At 38.9% G+C, this 18852-nt stretch overlaps 1 protein-coding gene across 2 annotated transcripts; it reads left to right on the top strand.

The window, feature by feature from the left end:
• Nucleotides 1–409: 409 nt before the first annotated feature.
• Nucleotides 410–15297, top strand: eef1e1 (eukaryotic translation elongation factor 1 epsilon 1). 2 transcript variants are annotated; one of them, XR_014029172.1, is made up of 4 exons: nt 410–511; nt 1796–1993; nt 12998–13315; nt 13961–15297. XR_014029172.1 is itself a non-coding variant. In XM_081352460.1 (4 exons), exons 1-4 carry the CDS (start codon nt 428–430, stop codon nt 14102–14104), a joined length of 522 nt encoding a protein of 173 aa, XP_081208586.1. In that variant the 5' UTR covers nt 410–427; the 3' UTR covers nt 14105–15297. The 2 variants fall into 2 exon arrangements, 1 of the variants encoding a protein (XP_081208586.1); XM_081352460.1 differs by having other exon boundaries at nt 12998–13093.
• Nucleotides 15298–18852: the final 3555 nt, after the last annotated feature.

The raw sequence follows: 18852 nt of genomic DNA, 5'->3' as shown, positions 1-18852 counted from the left end.
TTACTCATTAAAGTTTTTCCAAACTTCCAAACTGGCTTTCCAAAACAACACTGAAACTACATTCATTAAGAAGATAATTTGCTAAAAATAAATCAGACCATACAAATAAATGAATCAAATAAACTAAAGAGACTGGTCTTTTTTAAATATTAATTTGGAAAATAGATTAGTGAGCTTTATAATTGTTATTATCAGTATTAATAATAAATAATAATACTAATTGTATTTGTTTTTGCTTGATCAAAACATTTAAAAGGGCCATAAACGTACCTGGTTTTCTATTTTTATTTAGGCTACCATATGAAATCAAGCATTAGAATCAGCACATGGGACATCTGTCCATCATGAGGTAAGAGGGGCGGGACTAGAGGATCTCCACCAATCAGCGAGCGTTTTATGTGTCAGATTGGTTTCCGGTGTAATCAAGATGGCGCTTCGGGAGCTGAGCTCGCTCGAGAGATTTCTAGGATTAAAAAAGCCAAATAAATACAGCACGCAGGGAGGCAAAAAGGTGAATCAAGCGATCGTGATATACTTGGAGTTACGAGCCTGTATTATATTTAAAGAGGCGTTTGTGTCGGGTAATATGACATATATTAGGGATCGATTGAATGAATGACTAGTGTAAATCAGAGGGACTATATATAAGTTATTACTATACGATTTCAGTATAGGTACCATTTTCCATTTATCATGATTTAGCAGCATTTTGACATGAATATTTCATAAATTTTCATAAAAGTTAATGCATTTTAGTGTTAGTTAACTAATCTGTTAACTGACAGATCTGTGTTGTTGTGTGACATCTGGAGCACCAAAGACAGACATGTACAAAATATTACTAATAACTTACGTATTTTAGATAACATGCTAGAGAGTCGTTGGCACATAAAGTACCTTGGATGATTTACAAATTTACACACAAAAAAAACACTAGGCTTCAAAAAGACCACATGGCCATTTTAGCTAACTTGTATTTCAGCATGTGGATCCCCCAAAAGTACAAATTACTTTAGACAAATTTAACAAAAGTCATGAGCACTTTTAGACCCACCAGTTGTATTTGAGGCTCACATAAATTTGTCATGTATTTCCAAAGAGAAAAGGTTCAGAGGTATCCCAGAAATTTTATTTATATTGTCCCCCAAAATTTTATTTGAACTTTACTACAGACACTGAACACTATTATTTGCATTCCTACCATTAATAATGATGATAATCATAACAATAACAATACAAATACAAACATATTGCAATGCAATACATAGTCCTATTTATAATAAATAAATAAAAATAATGGAATGCTGTAATGCTGTCAGCATCAAAAGTATGGTCTAAAATAACATGTGTATTATATTGTTTCTTTGTTAGAGTAGTTTATTTTTATGCAAATCTGCAACCATGGCTGTAAGAAACACTTTTAAAATGACAGGCTGAATATTGGGACTGATAACTGTGTGTTCGGTCAACACTGTAAAACTTCATATAAAGTAATGAATGACTCTCTTCATCAGCCTCAAAACCATGTGCAAACATCATTATTATCATTAGCATGAATTTTATGAAACACAGCAAAACCCTTGATTTGGCTAATTTCTTGACAGCTGAAGTTAAAAAAGTTTATGTATTATGTTTTTTTTTTATGTAATTAGCCTATGTATTAAATTCCATGTTAGTTTTTTTTCTCCTGTGTTTTTTCTGTTCCTCTTTTTTGATGAATAGATCCATGCTTGTTGATTGCTTTCATCTGGAAAGTAGATTTTTAATATGTATTCATTTATTTGTCCAATTGTAGGTCCCTGTTCTCCAAAACAACAATGGACCAGCATTGATTGGTCTGGTCACTATAGCATCCCATCTGGTCCATGAGGCCAAGAGAGCTGAGCTGCTAGGAGACAGCGCTGAACAGAGAGCCGTGGTCCAGCAATGGATCGAACACAGAATAACTCGACTAGACAACTGTTCTAAAGAAGAGGTCAAAGTTATATTGAAGGTAAGATGATGATGATGAGCAAGGATTAGGCTAAGTGGTTCCTGTATTTATAATTTTAAAAAAGGGCCTGGTACACATTTTTTTTTTTTTTTTTTGTCTAGCAATGCTTCAGACAATATAGAATTTAGATTTAATGTGAAAGAACTGTGAGAAATATGTTTTAAATAATATTTACACTTAAATGGTATTCCGCTAATTTTCTGCACATACAAAGTGAGGAAAAACTTAATAGTAACAAATGCAATGTTAAATGCAGTGACAAATGAAACAACCAACATTATTAGAATATAAATCTGAGCATACTTGAAGGTAGGGATGTTAACCGATGACCGTTTGACCGATGGTTGACCGTATCAACTTTAACTGATCAAAGTTGTCGGTAGTCGGTTAAAAAAAAAGAAAAGTGATCTCTAAATTAGGCTATTATAGACAGTGGACTAAACGCTACTACAGTTAGCCATCTCGTTCCAAGATCTTTTTGTGTGAAGTGAACAAATTCCTCACACTTAATATTTCATAACTCGCCTGTTTGTACTTAATAAACCAATAAAAACATTTGGCACGAGGTCACAGCGTTTGGGTTCGCGCGCTCACAAGGTTTGCGAAAAGTAAAGGCTACAGCAGGGATCAGCAACTCCGGTCCTGGAGGGCCACTGTCCTGCAGAGTTTAGCTTCAGCCCTGATAAAAACTCACCTGCCTGTATCTATCTAGTAATCCTGAAAACACTGATTGCCTTGTTCAGGTGTGTTTAATTAGGGTTGGAGCTAAACTCTGCAGGACAGTGGCCCTCCAGGACCGGAGTTGCTGATCCCTGGGCTACAGGCTAAAACACTCGAGGTTAGAGCCAGGGCAGACGACAGGAATCATCATCTTTATTATTGTTAGAACTACCTCAAACTAAAGCGGCGTCTCTTCGGAGCTGTCATTTTCTTAAATGAGCCGCGGCAATGTTTCAAATGAGCTTCTAACGCTAGACAAACGCCTTTATTTTCAATGCGATCACCTTGTACCCAAACCATTTCGAAAACTAAGGAGTCATTTGTCCTCCGATTTGTCCACCGCGTTTGCGGGACTCATGTTTCGCGCTGTAGGGGATTTAAAAAAAGTGACGTGAGTGGAAGGGCGACGCCGCGGCGGCAGTGTGTGTGTGAGCGGGCGGCGATATATTTTTTTTCCCAGGATGGTAGGGAAAGACTCATGAATATTAATTAGGGAAGTCATCCCTGATTGGAAAAAATATTGCGAGCTTCCCTAATTAATATTCATGAGTCTTCCCCTACCATCCTGGGAAAAAAAATATCGCGAGCGGGCGGCAGAGAGATGCGACAGAGTTGCGAAATTGCAGGCACGGCTCGAAATGGCTGTTATTTCAAATAGCGTAGCATATTTTAAACTAATCGGTTAACCGGTTTCAACTGGCTAATGAGGCTCGGTGGTCGGTCAAGAACATTTTTTGTTTTCGCCATCCCTACTTGAAGTATGAAAACTCTTTTAAGTATATGAAAAACAAACAGACAAAAGTTCAGAGAAGAATTGGTTGTATCTGTCTTGTTTTTGAATGTGCCTCTGGTGTGAGTGATTCTGAACTCTCATGGTGTTAACTAGTCAGTGTTTAATAGTTTACATGTTTTTAACAGTGAATTGTTCAGATCTGTTTTCTCTATATCAAATAAGTGTTAGAATTTGACAAAATGTAAATCATTTAATTTTACAGTATGATGCATTTTGCTGCCAAACGATGGCTTGATGTATATAAATGTGCGGTAGAAAAGCTTATTTGAAAAATAAATATTTGATTTCAGTATTAATATTGGGAAGTCACAGTGTTAAAATATAATTTAACGTATTAGCCTAACAATTTCCTAATTTGCTCTAATATTGAAATATTTAATATTTAGTTAAAATGTGAGCCATGATGACTAAATCTAAAAGTGAGAAATTAGGTCTTATTGCAAGTTGTCTTTTCCTCTAATTTTTTATCTTTATTGATTCGTATAAGAGGTGTCCTGAATCCTGTATAGATTGCCATTATTATACATTCACCCAGTCCATTTTGGAAGACTTGCATCTACTTGCATTCTTTCACACTGGCAGTTTAGTTCGAAACGGGGCACGGTTTGCATGAAAAATTGGTGTGAAAGCTGTGGTAAAGTGAAAGCGCACCGGGGTAAAGAACCCGATACTACCTGTATGGGATGGTTTGAATTCAGTTGCACTGGAACTGTGGTGCGATTCAAATGTGAAAGCAACTTGGACTCAGCTGCGCACTTGTTCCTGCACATGGATTTTAGCTGATGTCATTAGATGACGTCAATAGTTCAGCAAAATACATGTAAGGGATGATAGTGGTGATGATTTACCTTGGATACGAACCAGAGTGAGCATGCAGTGTAATCGCACATAGTGAGTGCAATCAGAACGGCAAATGAAGAGGGCTGGGAATCGTAAGAAATTTTCTCCGGTTCCGCCTAACGATTGCGGTTTCGATTCCATTAAAATTATTATACAAGTTAAAAATATTAGTAAGGAAAAAATGCACAATACTCAACTCAAAAATCTCTTTTGTGTTTATTTCTTATACTTGTCAAATGAGTTTAACAGACTGGGAATGTCCACAAATTCACCATATTATTTAGCAATTTTTGCAAAAATAGTTAATATTTCTGAAGGAAAAATCAACATTTCTGCATTCTCTGGGAGAATTTGGGACTCTCCTGGCTTATTGTATCTCCAGCAGTGGAGAATACCCTCTCAGAAGGGGTATAATATGCTTAAACGCACATGTAAGATCCAGACAGGTGAAACAGAATATTTTTAAAAATCAGTTTGAATGATTGATTCATAAAGACTTCATTACTGGATGAATCAGCGTTTTTGAACGAGTCTCTTGAATGAATGATTCATTGACAAATATTTTTTTTGGTCCCACTTTATATTAAGTGGCTTTAAGTACTATGTACTTACATGTACTTACATTGAAATTAATAATTTGATACAATGTACTTATTGTGTAACTACATGTTTTTACATTGTACTTACATTTAAAAAAAATCCTGCATGTAATTACAGCTGTAATTAATTTATGTAATTACATTTGTAATTACACAGTTGACCCCCTTACACCTTAAACCTACCCAATCCACCACACCTGTCCCTAACCTTACCCGTATCACACCTCAATAACAGCAAAAGTGTTTTACAATAAAACATGAACACAATAAGTACATTGTACTTATTTTTTTTTATGTAAGTACATAGTACTTAACGCCACTTAAAGGGATAGTTCACTTTGAAATAAATTTTTGATATGTTTTAGCTTACCTCAAGGGCATCCAAGATGTAGGTGTCTTTGTTTCCGCAGTAGTTTCAATTTTGATATTTTTAGGTCAAACCGTTCTTGTCTGTCAGTCATATAATGCAGGTCGATGGTCACTGTCTCAAAACACAAGCACAGAGTCCAAATTAAAACAATTCCCCATCGTCCAAATGAAACAATTCCCCATCATAAGTACACATTGATGGCCTAAGACACGAAACGAGCGGTTTGTGTGAGAAAACGAACAGTATTTATATCGTTGTTATCTCTTGAAAACAGCACACGTCCAAATGATCTGACGGCGCGAGCGGGTATAGATATATACATAGATGTCGCCTTGGCTACTGCAGTTCATTGGAACGAAACCGTAGCCAAGCGACATCTAGTGTATATATATATACCCGCCCGCGGGCGGGTATAGATGTATACACTAGATGTCGCCTTCGCTACTGCAGTTCATTGGAACAAAACCGTAGCCAAGGCGACATCTATGTATATATCTATACCCGCCCGCGCCGTCAGATCATTTGGACGTGTGCTGTTTTCAAGAGGTAAAAACGATATAAATACTGTTCGTTTACTCACACAAACCGCTCGTTTCGTGCCTTAGGCCATCAATGTGTACTTACGATGGGGAATTGTTTAATTTGGACGATGGGGAATTGTTTTAATTTTGACTTTGTGCATGCTCTTTGAGACAGTGACCGTAGACCTGCATTATATGACTGACAGACAAGAACGGTTTGACCTAAAAATATCAAAATTGAAACTACTGTGGAAACAAAGACACCTACATCTTGGATGCCCTTGAGGTAAGCTAAAACATACCAAAATTTATTTTCAAAGTGAACTATCCCTTTAATATAAACTGGGACCATTTTTTTTAAGCTGCAGTCCGTAACTTTTGGCTCTCTAGTGGTTAATAAGCAGAGCTGCATGCGTCTTGCGAAAGAACATTGCAGTTGGCGCTGCTACTCTCTGTTTGTCTATGACAAGTCACACAGGCACTGGGCTACTCCGCAGCGGTGCCGACCCGACCAGTCTAAAGTAGTCTGAATATAAACGCTTATTATATAGGCTTACCCATAGTGATTCAGGATAAGATAAAAACACGGGTTGGAAAATGGAAAATGAACATAAAAAAGTCACACGATATACTTGTTATTTGAAGCGACTACTTTCAAAAGGTGATTTACTCTATTTTGGTTGCTACCGTAGTCAGTGGTTGAAAAGACTGTGATAGTGAAAAAGCCATTTAGGAATAAGATTGCGTGGGTGTTTGAATCATGATCAAGATTTTTGTTAAAGATTAATCATGCAGCTCTATCTTAGGGCCCTTTCACACCTACCTTGTTTGGTCCGGATTTTCGGACCAAACTGAAAAGTTTTCAATTTGGTCCGAATCAAAATTACAGGTGTGAAACTTCCCCTGGACCATTGTCCGGACCAAACAGACAAAATTTGGTCCGACGAAAAGAGGTAGTCTCGGTCCGGATCAAACTGAACAAAGGTTTGGTTCGTTTCTAGTGTGAAAGCATTTTCTGTATGGTTCGGACTTTCAGACCATTTACAGGAAGTTCCGGTGGTTCCCGCGTAGCCTAAACAACTGAAGAAGAATATTTATGAGCAGATCTGTCAGTCCTGCCCACAGCGATTCTTCACACAGAAATGACTACACGCTAAAGTCAGACGCACATCTGGTTACAAACCAATCAATGTCAAGATGCAGCCGATATAGATGATGACGACAGGACGCAAGTACGCCATGTAAAGTTATTTAGTGCGCTCGCATAATTGCAATGTGAAACCAAACCAAAACTAACCGAATGTATACAATGTATCAAAACATGAACTTTGGTTTGGACCTTGGTGCGGACTTTCAGGTGTGAAAACGCCCTTATACTTTCTCTCTCTGTATTTATATCTGACACCAGAACCGTTTTCGGAACCGAAACTTAGGAATTTCACAAGGTTTCTGGTGTTTCTCAAAAAACACTACCGGTTCTGGATAATAACCGATTCTCTGTTCCCAACCCTACAAATGAATGGTTTGCAATCCGCTGTCTCCTCAAAAGAGTCTGTTTGCAGATAGCAGGATAATATGACACCGCATTCATGTGACACCCATTCAGTAAACCCAAGTGTCGTTTACTCTGCTGCGCATAATATCACCAAATGAATAAAAAACACTATATTGACATGCGTTTTGTTTTCTATCATCTGCCGTGTGCGTTTGTGATGATGCAAGATGAATGCAAATGCACCAGGGTTCGACAGAATCAAGTTGAGTGTGAAACCAGACCAACACTGCGGGGGGCACCAGGAACAATCACACTCCGACTCGGACAGCAGCAAATGCCCCCAGTGTAAATGCCCCCTTAAACATATTAAAATTATTAAAGCACCATCCTCTCATTTAATCCGAAGTGTGAGACCGAAGAAAATGCCACTCCAAATTCAGCATCTATGTGGTCACAAGGGTTTCACGATAATAGAGGTGGAGTTTTGAATCAGACACATCTGCACTGCAGTCTGTCAGATGGGCTTTAATTGACACGCTGAGGGTAGCAGGGGTCACACGCTGTCCTGCGATCAGTTCAGAAGGGATTAAAGGTATAAAACGTCTGTCTGTGGACAGTGAGAGGCAGTCTCGTTAACACAGGCACTCAGCGGGATGGACGCCTCTCGGCGGTAGCTGTCAGTGTGTGGCGCAGTGCTGTCCGAGCATGGGTCTAGAGCAGATCGCTGGTTAATAGTGGCAGTTTAAACAGTAATGAAGGGCTGATGTAATGCCCACGGCACGCCACTGTCTGACCAACTCACAGCACTCTGTAAGGCAGGATCACAACATTTAAAGCAGGAGAAACAGGAGTCCTGCAGCCTACAGGAATAGACACTAGAGTAACAACAAGACTCAAGGGAGAGTTTACAATGACCAGGATAAAGCTCATCCTTGATGGGTGAATTTGAAGATAAGAAAAGCTGAATCGACTGTAAGAGAGAGCTTTGTTTAAGAGTAAAACTGTAAGTTGGGTAACATTGAAGCCACAGTCTTCTAAACTCTGCAAAAAAATAAATAAAAAGAAGCATTCTTTTTTCGGTATACTGTATTTTAAAAATAATTATGTAAAATCCAAATAAAATTTGCATATCTTTATTGGAAAGGGATTGAACAATGTTTTTAATGCTTGTTCAATGAACCTAAAACAATTATTCCCACATTCACTTGTGGAACAGTCCTTAGAGGGGTCATTGGATGCAAAATTCACTTTTATATGGTGTTTGCATATAAATGTGTATTTGCAGTGTGTGGACACAACCACCATACAATGAAAAAAAATAATGTCATAAAAAATTATGTCATATTGCTTATGCTCCGCCCACGACTGCTGACGGACTGTCCCGTATTAGCATATTTCTGCCCTCAGCCATTTCTATACTGTCCGCCAAGGCAGGTTGCCAAGGCAGCACTTTACCTGTCTTGTGTCGATACCCCCCACAGAAGACAGGGGTGGGGTGAGCAGTTGCTCATTATCATTTAAAGAGACATGCTCCGAAACGGGTCGCTGTGAACAGAGCTGTTTTTCAGGAGGTAAAAGAGTGTTGTTTTACACAACCATTGAGGAATTTTAACCAAAGTATGTTACAGACTTTACATGAAGATCCTAAAGAATCACACCAACTTGTGGAAAATGTGCATCCGATGACCCCTTTAAGACACTAACAGTTTACAGGCGGTAGACAATTAAAGTCACAGTTCCAATAACTTAGGACATTAAAGAGACCTTTCTACTGACTCTGAAAAACAGATGCCATGGGTCCCTGATAGGGTTAGGAACCTAGAACCAGTTCTTATCCAGCACAGTTATTGTTTTTTGAAAAATACTGGAACGATGCAAAATTCTAAAATTCCAAATTCCGCTTCTGAAAACGGTTCTGGTGTGGTTTGGGCAAAGCAGTGGGAGCGTACCTTAATAGCGATCTCTCACCTCATGAATATTCATTTTATTGCACACCGCTTCCTCGCGCTACTCCTATAGGCTTTGCTTCCTACACTTTTTATCTCCAGAGGCTTCCTAAAGCTCAGCGATTGTACACACTGTAAAGGTAACACAGGTAATGATGGCGTTTTAATGTAAACGATTTTACCATATCAATTCGAGTCGATGATGAAAAATTGGGAAGAACTAGTTATTGAGCCTCCATCGCAAGGACGACTCGAGCAGGACGTTTCTCAGTGATACGCTACTCAGTTTGACGTTCATCAAGATGTTGCAACTGTAATTCCTCACCATCAGTATTAACAAGTGTATGTTCATCAACAAACCGATGTGTATATTTCTTGAGGTGCACATGTGGGAACTGTATCATTAAATCTATTATAATAGCGCATACGTTAGCCAAGCACTAACGTGAATGACCGATGTAACATTAAAGTTTGTAAAACAAATCTTGCTCTGTCCTTTAAGAATGACAGACAATCTACATTAATGGACACAGTTTTAGGTAATAGTGAGCCCACAGCTGATTAGCAGAAGTATTTCAGTAAGACATAAATAACATCAGTTAGCCGGAGACATAAACCATATAAAACACAAAACTATGTATTTTGAACTATCGGGAGAATATATATATAACTCAATAATTAAACATACTTACAGGTTGTGATTCTGAGGAGCAAATTGGTCTAAATAAAGTGGGTACTGACCCATCTTTAATGGATAAGCTTTTTGTAAATCCCATTTAGATCTCACTGAGATTTGAGAAGCAATCATCAGAAGGATAGACTGCTGTTGTATCGTTGTGATCATTTTAACCACTTACTTCACATCCTCATCCTTTGGAAGTGTTTACAAAGAGAATTTGCTTTTGCAGAGCAGAAAACTGCGTCTTCACGACATCACAACATCAGCTACAGTGTTTGAGGGCCAAAGTAGACGTTGTTCGCGGGCAGTCAATGAAGACCAGAGGCGGGCATTAGGCAAATGTGTTACCCAGTAGCATTTAGCCGTAACAAAGTGGGATTTCAAATTACTGTTTAGGCAGCTCAGAGTCGATTCTTCTTCTTCTTCTTCTTCTTCTTCTTCTTCTTCTTCTTCTTCTTCTTCTTCTTCTTCTTCTTCTTCTTCTTCTTCTTCTTCTTCTTCTTCTTCTTCTTCTTCTTCTTCTTCTTCTTCTTCTTCTTCTTCTTCTTCTTCTTCTTCTACTTCTTCTTCTTCTTCTTCTTCTTCTTCTTCTTCTTCTTCTTCTTCTTTTTTTTAAAGAGAGAGGCAATAACTTTTGGCTTCAAAACTTAGCAGATCGTTTACAATCACAGACAGCTACATTACACATTGCATGAAAGGTAATATTGAAAAAAGCGTAATGGGGCACTTTAGGACCTAATGCCTGGATTGAATCTAGTGTCTAGTTTACATTTACTTGAGACATATCTGACTCTGTTAACTAGAATACTCGCCCCTATTTTGATATAATTTTTTAATCTGGCAGTCCTTATTGTAGAGCCGTGTTGGGTGATTTCACACTTGAGTCCTCCTTAAAAAAAATAAAATAAAAAACACTTAGACCCCTTAAACTGGACCAAAAGGTAAACCAAGGGAAAAATAACCCAGTTCTCTTTACATTCACACTTTCCCTGTTCCCGAAAGAGGACTCATGTCCTTTTTTGGTCCTCTTAAGAAGTAATGGGGTCTCCTCTTTGTGTTCATATTGTTGCTCTTTGGATCTAGTCATCTGGTTGACTAGATCAGTGGTTGATGGCTGAAAGCGAACCATACTCAGACCACCTCCTAAGATCAGGGCCATTGCTATCAAATTCTGGGCCCCCTGAAAAAACAATGAGGTGGGCCTCTACTCATAAGATATGGGCATGGAGGCCCACATCTGGTGCCATTTAACTTAATAGGGATTTCTTACAAAATGACAATATAAATGTTGTTTATATATAAATATTATATAAAATATAAATATGCAACCATGAACTGCACTCTCCATGATGACGAGGAAGTATCAGCAAAGGATTAATTGATTTCTAGCCCTTGCATTAGCTTTACTACTAGATATTTATGGAGATGCGAAATAAAAACCCACCCTGTACAGCTATAATCAGCTGTTCGGCCGAGCTTTCAATGTTTTTATGGAAAGGCCGAAGCTGATCGGTTGTTTTTTGTCACATTACCTGGAGTGCGCTTGTGGCATTCTGAAAAGTTGAGATGTTTTCATCTCGCCACGGCATAGGCGCACCTGGAAAATAACATTCCTACATTTGAAATAACGAACTTGAATGCGCAAAAGATGCAATATGTGAACGGCCCCTAAAGGGTTACCAAAAATGATAATTCTGTCATGATTTACTCACCTTCATGTCATTTCAAAGGTAAACTCATCCATACTTTTTCATAAAAAATATATTAATGAAAGTATGTTCTACGAGTTTGTAATGACACGAAGGTGAGTAAATGATGAAAGAAGTATCCAAAAATCCAAAAGTGGATTTTGTTGTTGTTGCGCCAGACAATCTAAACCGTATATAGTTCTAATACAATCATATCACTTTGTACATTTGTGTGCAGAATTGTGTTCAATGTTAAGCTTCATTTCAGAGAGAATGTATAAACCCCTAGGCCAACGTCTCATAACTCAGCACGGTCCAGCGTAACACAGATGTGTCTGTAGGCTGTCCATCCACTCTTCCTCGAACAGAGCAACTGTGAGTTTGATGTGAAACTTTCCAAAGCCTGGATACTACAGCGGGGGTGGTGTGTGTGTGTGTGTGTATAGGTCTCAGGGGACAGGAGGAGCATCTTCAGCACTTGTGCACAATACAGCACAGCGTCTTGAGGGCTAATGGAGGCAGTGAACAGTGTTCAGATGAGCCACTCTTTTACACACACTCAGACAAGCACACGCACTTGTCTGCCTGAACTCCGTCAATCAGAGACCCTTAAAACTTCAATATATATTACAATTCATTTTACCTTCACTCAAGTGTTTGAATGCCTCTAGCCTTTAGATGGTCATCTTCCATTCTCAATAGGCTTTTTAAATGCAGATAGATCCAGTTTTAAAGTAGATCAGATGAGTCACTTTTAAAGCCATCAATAAAGCAATAAGCCACAAACAGGTTGTGCAGTGGTTTTACCACAGAAATTGGTGTTATTAAGCACGACATACAGTGGACCTTTACTTAACGAGCTGAAAACAGAAAGATGCCATATAGCAGGGAAAGAGACACTGGCACGCAATTTAAATATACAATTAACTAACATCTCCTCAAAAGAGTCAATCTGATAAAACCACATATTGATTAAAATAAACCAGTGGTGGTAAGATTTTAAATTGTTGCAAAGTCTAGTTTGTGCTTATTTTATTCTTAATCTGGAGCCCTGTTAAACTGCCAGCTTCTGTAATCTCTTAAAGCACAGTAAATGGATCAATGGTGTTTTAATATTACCATTGCTTTTATATGTTGGTGATCCTTCTATACTATTTGTGAACCAATTTTCATGTGTCAGTGTTTCGTATAATGTGCTTTGTTTAAAGCAAGCTTTGAGACTGTCAGTGTTAAATGCATCTCAAGTTTTATTCCTGTTCTTATGCATGATGTTCAGAAGCGCTGTTGAACCGTCCAAACATTTTTGGCAGCACAGCAGGCCCAGAGTCACTTCATTTTATACCTCCCTTGCAGGAACTTAACCAGTACCTGGAGGATAAAGTTTACCTGGCTGGGAACATCTTCACCCTGGCAGACATCCTCATGTATTACGGCATTCACCACATTGTTGTAAGTCCCTCAGCGGTGAACTTCAGTCGTTTGAAAGAAGTGATGCAGAGTTCCAATTAAAACAGTAAGATGCTTCAAGCACAGGAGAAACCTGACACAGCAAAAAGATGAGACACATGGTGATGTCATTTCCCAGGACAGCAGCCAAGGAAGTTTAAGGAGCCTGAAGGAGCCCATTGAGACAGGAAAAGAGGGATGAAATGAGAATTTGAGAAAAAGGGAGTAGAATATCACATCTTCACATGCCAGTGCTTGTAATTGACTGACTAATGACTGACAGAGAGTTGTCATTACCCAGAAGGCATTGGTGTGTCACTAAGTTTAAACCCCCAGGAGATAACGTCAGTTAGACATAGAGTGTCTAAAAAATGGATTCACCACTTTGTAGATTTCATGCTTTACTGTTGTAAAACATTGAACAACAAAGGAACTTGTTTGGCATTTGTCATGTCAAATTGAATACAAATGCCTGCAATTTTTTTTTTTTTTACTTTTTTTTTTCAGGATTCTTTGATGAATAGAAGGTTAAAGAAAGTAAAGAAAGTAAATAAAATAAATCAATACTTCATAAAGGATTAATTAAATTGATCAAAAGTGACAGTAAAGACATTTATAATGTTACAAAAGATTCTATTTCAAATAAATGCTGTTCTTTTGGAAGGTTTTTGTTTAACATTTTATAGTTGGCTGTATATAATATAGTATATATATAATGTTGTAATTATTTTAGATAAACTCTATAAAACAACAAAGCCTAATGGGGTGGAAGCTTTTTGTAGGCACTGTATTGGATGTCTCTGTAGTGTTATACACATTAGTTTTACCTTTAATGTTCACCATCTAATGTTTGTCCTCACTTTTTCTTAGGTGGAATTGGCTATACTGGAGAAAGAGCGTTATCTGAATGTCACCAGGTGGTTTGATCATATCCAGCACTATCCAGGCATACGACACCATTTGCCCCCTGTGGTGGTTCTGAGGAACAGAGTTTACCCGAGTGGTCACCACTGAAAGTTTTGATAACTACTTGTGGGATGTCAAATAAGCAAGACCTTAAGGTCACCATATCAAAGCTCAACTAACACACAGAGCTGTCCCTTTACATTTTACTCCACAATCCCGACGATAACCCAAACAGCCAGGACAAGTAAAGCGGGTCTTTTCTGTTTTGTTTTGTGTTTTTTGCAAGCTGGTTCATGGCCACTAGTCATGTTATTTTATATGTGAATTTAGCATGAGTGTAGTTAGATTAATGTGGATTGGAGTAAAGCATGATCAATGAGAATAGTGGCTGTGGTGTTAATGGTACAGCATTTAATTCTAATAATAACACGAATATTTAAAATAAATACTTTTATTAATTGCTTTTTCAGATAAGGTTGTCATTAATTCGACTAAGATCATATTGAAAGAAATGTCCCTAATGCTTCTTTTGACCCCACACAAATCTTTCCTCATTTGGCATTTTCTTCCGCTGTTCATCTCTTTCTCGTAGTGTCAGCGCTGGTGTGGGCAGTAGTCTGGGGTTTGACAGGATGGCATGTTGTTGCTCTGGGGCAGCGGGCAGACTACCAGCTGTAGCCACACAGACAGCACTGGTGTAATCGGATTTTCATGCGCTTTTCACTCCATCCTCAACCAGTGTCATTTTCCCCAAAATCCCCTTCTGCGGTGTCCATAGCTTCTTTATACATGTCAAGTGTTCATCTGCTTAATCCATTTCTGTGTTATATCACTGGCTGCATCAAAGGTTTTCAATGTTCAAAATGTGTTTGAGTGTCACTGTGGAGCATAGAAGGTCTGTGCTTGTGCTTTCAAGGCACAAAAGGGTTTAGGACAAAAATGCTTTTCCAGTTCCAGGAGACTTGTTTCTGAGAACATAGCAGCTTCATTGATCATAAACCGGTGACTCAAAACATCTTTTGGGAAACCAAGTGCTTCATACAATGTACAACATGTGGCCAATCTGATTTGGAGCTGCTCTGTCCGTAGCCTTTATGGTTGAAAATCCTCTTCTTATGAAAGGGAGATGTGTTTTTGCACGTTTACTTATCTGCTGTGCATATGCTGACAAAAAGATCTCTCTGTTCTTTTTATTATACTTCCTTTCCTGTAAGCCTTCTTTATGAAACGTCTGCTATTCTCAAGCTCAAGTTTGTGTTCTTTAATGTCAACAGAATGTTGTCCTCCTGTGCCAATAAATGAAAAAGGAAAAACAGAACTATGTGTCCTTTTTTTATTTTTTATAAGTCCTCCTTCTGGTTATATGACACAATCCATTTTTTGCAGAATTCAAAGAATTTCCATCTGACATTCAGTGTGTCCATAGAAGAACTGTAGCGGAACAAAGCAATGTGTGTTTGTGGAAGTGCAAACTGAAAAAAGCGACAGAAATCTTGAAGTCATCAGAACAGGCCTTGTGACCAGATAATGGAGATATCCACAGTGGAGTCTCTGTTTGCCTGTTTATTTCTGTCTCCAGATTTAATTGGGCGGCTAATCTAAAAGAGGCTTCCCTCATCAAGATGAAATTTATCGCCTCTTTCACGTCTACAAAAGATGACCAAACCACATGTAGCAGATGTTCCTGAATGGAGGTCTTTAAAAGAGATTTAAAAAAAGTTTTCCACATTTTTCAAACATTGGTTCAGGTGGCAAGAGGTCGTTATAGCTTTAGCCCTAAGTTGAAGTCACAAAGACCCACAGCAGGAGGTATAGGACACTCCAATTAATTTGGACCTTTGTCCTCTATGCAAAGTTAGAAGGGAATCCACTCCTCATGGGCGGACTTCTTTTATTTCAGTTGCGTGTCTGTTCTTTCATTGAATTCTGGCAATTAATTCGCCTTGCATTTCTCATGAAGTCAAAGATCAAGAGGTTTGGGGCATTAGCTTTCCCATTGCGGTTTGTCTCACAGCATGCCACAAGGTCAACAAACCACCTATTGCTATCCCAAAAGGCTCCAGGGACTTCAGGAAGACCAAAGAGTATCAACCCTCGGTGCACTAGGACATTTTGATTATGACTTTCTTTTGATGCAGAAAGATCTTAGTGAAGAGACTTAAAGTGGCACATCAAGACAACTGTGTAGTACTTCTCAAAAGTTGAGTGCTCTAACAAGAATTCTACTAGAATGATCATTGGCACAGCTACAGACCACAATGAACAGATAGATACACATTGACTCTGCAAGGCTGCGCTCGCATTTTGTTTGCATCATGTCCCCTGAAGTTTTCACCAACTGTTCATTATGTCTTGTTAACAAGATAAAGAGCTGCATGCCAAGCGAGATGTGAAGCTGGGAAAACAGAAGACCCTGATTGATTCAATGAAACTATCAGCTCTGCGTGGGGCGCATTAGCGCAGAGTAAGTGGTTGTGACAGCTCCCGTGTTATCTGCACCCAACAGGAAGTGACAGTTCTACCATGCACCCATAAAGCAGGCATCTGATTGTCTACTGCAATTACATGACTGAAGCAAAACAGGAAGAGGAAAAAGTTACACGGTGGTAGCGCATCCACACACAATTAATAGCTTTACTTTAGAATGGCGAGAAGCAAATTTAGGTGGAAATGCTCCACTTGAGGCAATGTAATTGTCAAAAACATTTCTGAGTCTGCGAATTAATATGTCTAAGAGGCAAAACTGTTTTACATATGCAGCTATGCATATTATTGTGGAATGAGGTATTCTGAACTAAACACTATGGATCAAAGGCCTGTCAATCTTACTTAAATGTGCAATGGCTCAGTAAAGAGCAGAGTCTTTAATCTCGTGCTTTGCCTTTGTATTACACTCTTACCTATGTTCTACAATAAAACGGCAGGATCGCAGGTGTGAGCCTATGTACAGAGTCTTTAAAATGCTCCTTGTTCACTTCATCAATCACAGAAGGCGTCTGATTTAAAAGGTGCTAAAGTACATGTGTGTGACCCCAGGCACCGTGATGGCACCTTAACACTGACACGGATGACAGACTTTTCCAGAAATAGACTCTGCTGCACGGAACCCTGTCCCAGCTGCATGAAACACACTCCTGAGAGGGATATGTGGTCCTTGTGCACCATGTGTGCATTGAGACTCTCATTTAAGGGGTTATGGATTTGGCTTGAGGGTACCAGACATGAAATTGTCCTCCTGGATCTCGAGAGATTAGGGGCCAAGCATAGAAAGTGCATTGGTATTCATTATATCTGTAAGAGTCTGTATTATTGTTCTTTAATAAGGGAGACATATGACAGCACCCAGAACTGTATAACACCTTCTGTGAGATCAGACACAAGCCTTGAGGAAAGACTAAGATGGCAAATTTGGGATCTCTCTTTTTATGCCCTTCTAGGCATAAGGCAGTGGTTCTGGACCCTGGTCCTGGAGTACTCCCAGCACTGCACAGTTTAGATGTATCCATAATCAAACACACCTGGCTAAACTCATCAGCTCATTAGTAAAGACTCCAAGACCTTAGTTGGGTATGTCTTGGAGGAAAGTTGTAAAACTTTCAGTTGTCTCCCAGTCAAACCCTTTAGCATCACACTAGACTTTGAGCATGCAAAATGTCTACATAATATACTAATAATATAATACATAAAAAAATGTAAACATATACAATATACTTTACTGCAATGCAGCATTCATGCAGATTTAAAGTTTGCATTCTTTTAATTCAGCTAAGAGATCAAGCTGTGGCATTTCAATTTTCTATTGGTCACATGCCTTCAGGTGATACAAATTGCAGGTCAGAGTTCACACCAAACTTGAACTTTAGAAATGCAGTGAAATATGAAACAACTTCTCTTGAGCTTCCCTTTTAAAGGAACTCCACGCTGCATAAGATGTTGACGCTATGGGAACGCCTCTGCGTGATTGCGTCTTTAAGCACCTGTTAAATCAGTCCTATGGCATGGCGGGAAGTCATCTCATAGCGTATGACGTCATGTAGGAAGAAATAAAGCACATCTTGACCAAAAAATGTCAATTATGAGCCTTCAGCAAGCGCTCTGTGTGAATTGTCTGCCCTATTTATTGTTCGACTGTCCCGTAGAACATGTGACCCGTGCTGGCAAAATGTGTCACAATGAGTACATTTTCATAAATGAATTGTTGTTATTTTCGCCAGGATGGCATCAGTCTACTCTTATAGTTACCCTGTTCTGGCCAGGCCGAGTATGGTTCCAGTGAGTGTTGAAGAATGAAAATTGCCCCAAAATTAAAATTCTATAATTAATTAATCACCCTCATGTGGTTTCAAACCCATCGTTCTGTCCCTCCATTGACAGTCTGCACAACTACCACTTTCAAGGCCCAGAAAGTTAGTAAAGTAATCCATATTACTCCAGTGGTTTAGCCTCGATTTTATGAAGCGACTAGAGTGCTTGCTTTGCGCATAATTTACCACTTTATTTACAAAATATCAATCTCCAACGTGCGTTCACGAGAGCCCCATGACACATGCGGGTTGTGTTGACACGAGAAACATTGATACATGGACTTCACTTCATAAAATTGAGTTTAAACCACTGAATTCACATGGATTACTTTAATGATGTCTTTACTACCTTTCTTTACTTACGTTACCGCCATGGCCCGCCTAGCGAAGCGTGTGTGGGACAACCCCATGTTGACCCTCAACACAAAAATGAAGGCGTACCAAGCGTGCGTGCTGAGCACCCTTCTGTACGGCAGTGAGGCTTGGACCCTGTTCACGCACCAAGAGCGAAGACTGAACGCCTTCCACATGCGCAACCTCAGACGACTCCTC

The sequence above is a fragment of the Scardinius erythrophthalmus genome (genome assembly GCF_964197995.2).
Source record: "Scardinius erythrophthalmus genome assembly, chromosome: 22".
Taxonomy (NCBI): Eukaryota; Metazoa; Chordata; class Actinopteri; order Cypriniformes; family Leuciscidae; genus Scardinius; species Scardinius erythrophthalmus.
The sequence above is the reverse complement of the archived record's forward strand: the minus strand, read 5'-3'. Positions and strand labels throughout refer to the sequence as shown.

What these genes read in the sequence shown, in the direction of transcription:
- eef1e1 (XM_081352460.1), top strand. Translation starts at nt 428, where the DNA reads ATGGCGCTTCGGGAGCTGAGCTCGCTCGAGAGATTTCTAGGATTAAAA. An exon ending in GCACGCAGGGAGGCAAAAAG is followed by an intron (nt 512 to 1,795) that starts GTGAATCAAGCG and finishes GTCCAATTGTAG; the next exon opens with GTCCCTGTTCTCCAAAACAA. An exon ending in AGGTCAAAGTTATATTGAAG is followed by an intron (nt 1,994 to 12,997) that starts GTAAGATGATGA and finishes CCTCCCTTGCAG; the next exon opens with GAACTTAACCAGTACCTGGA.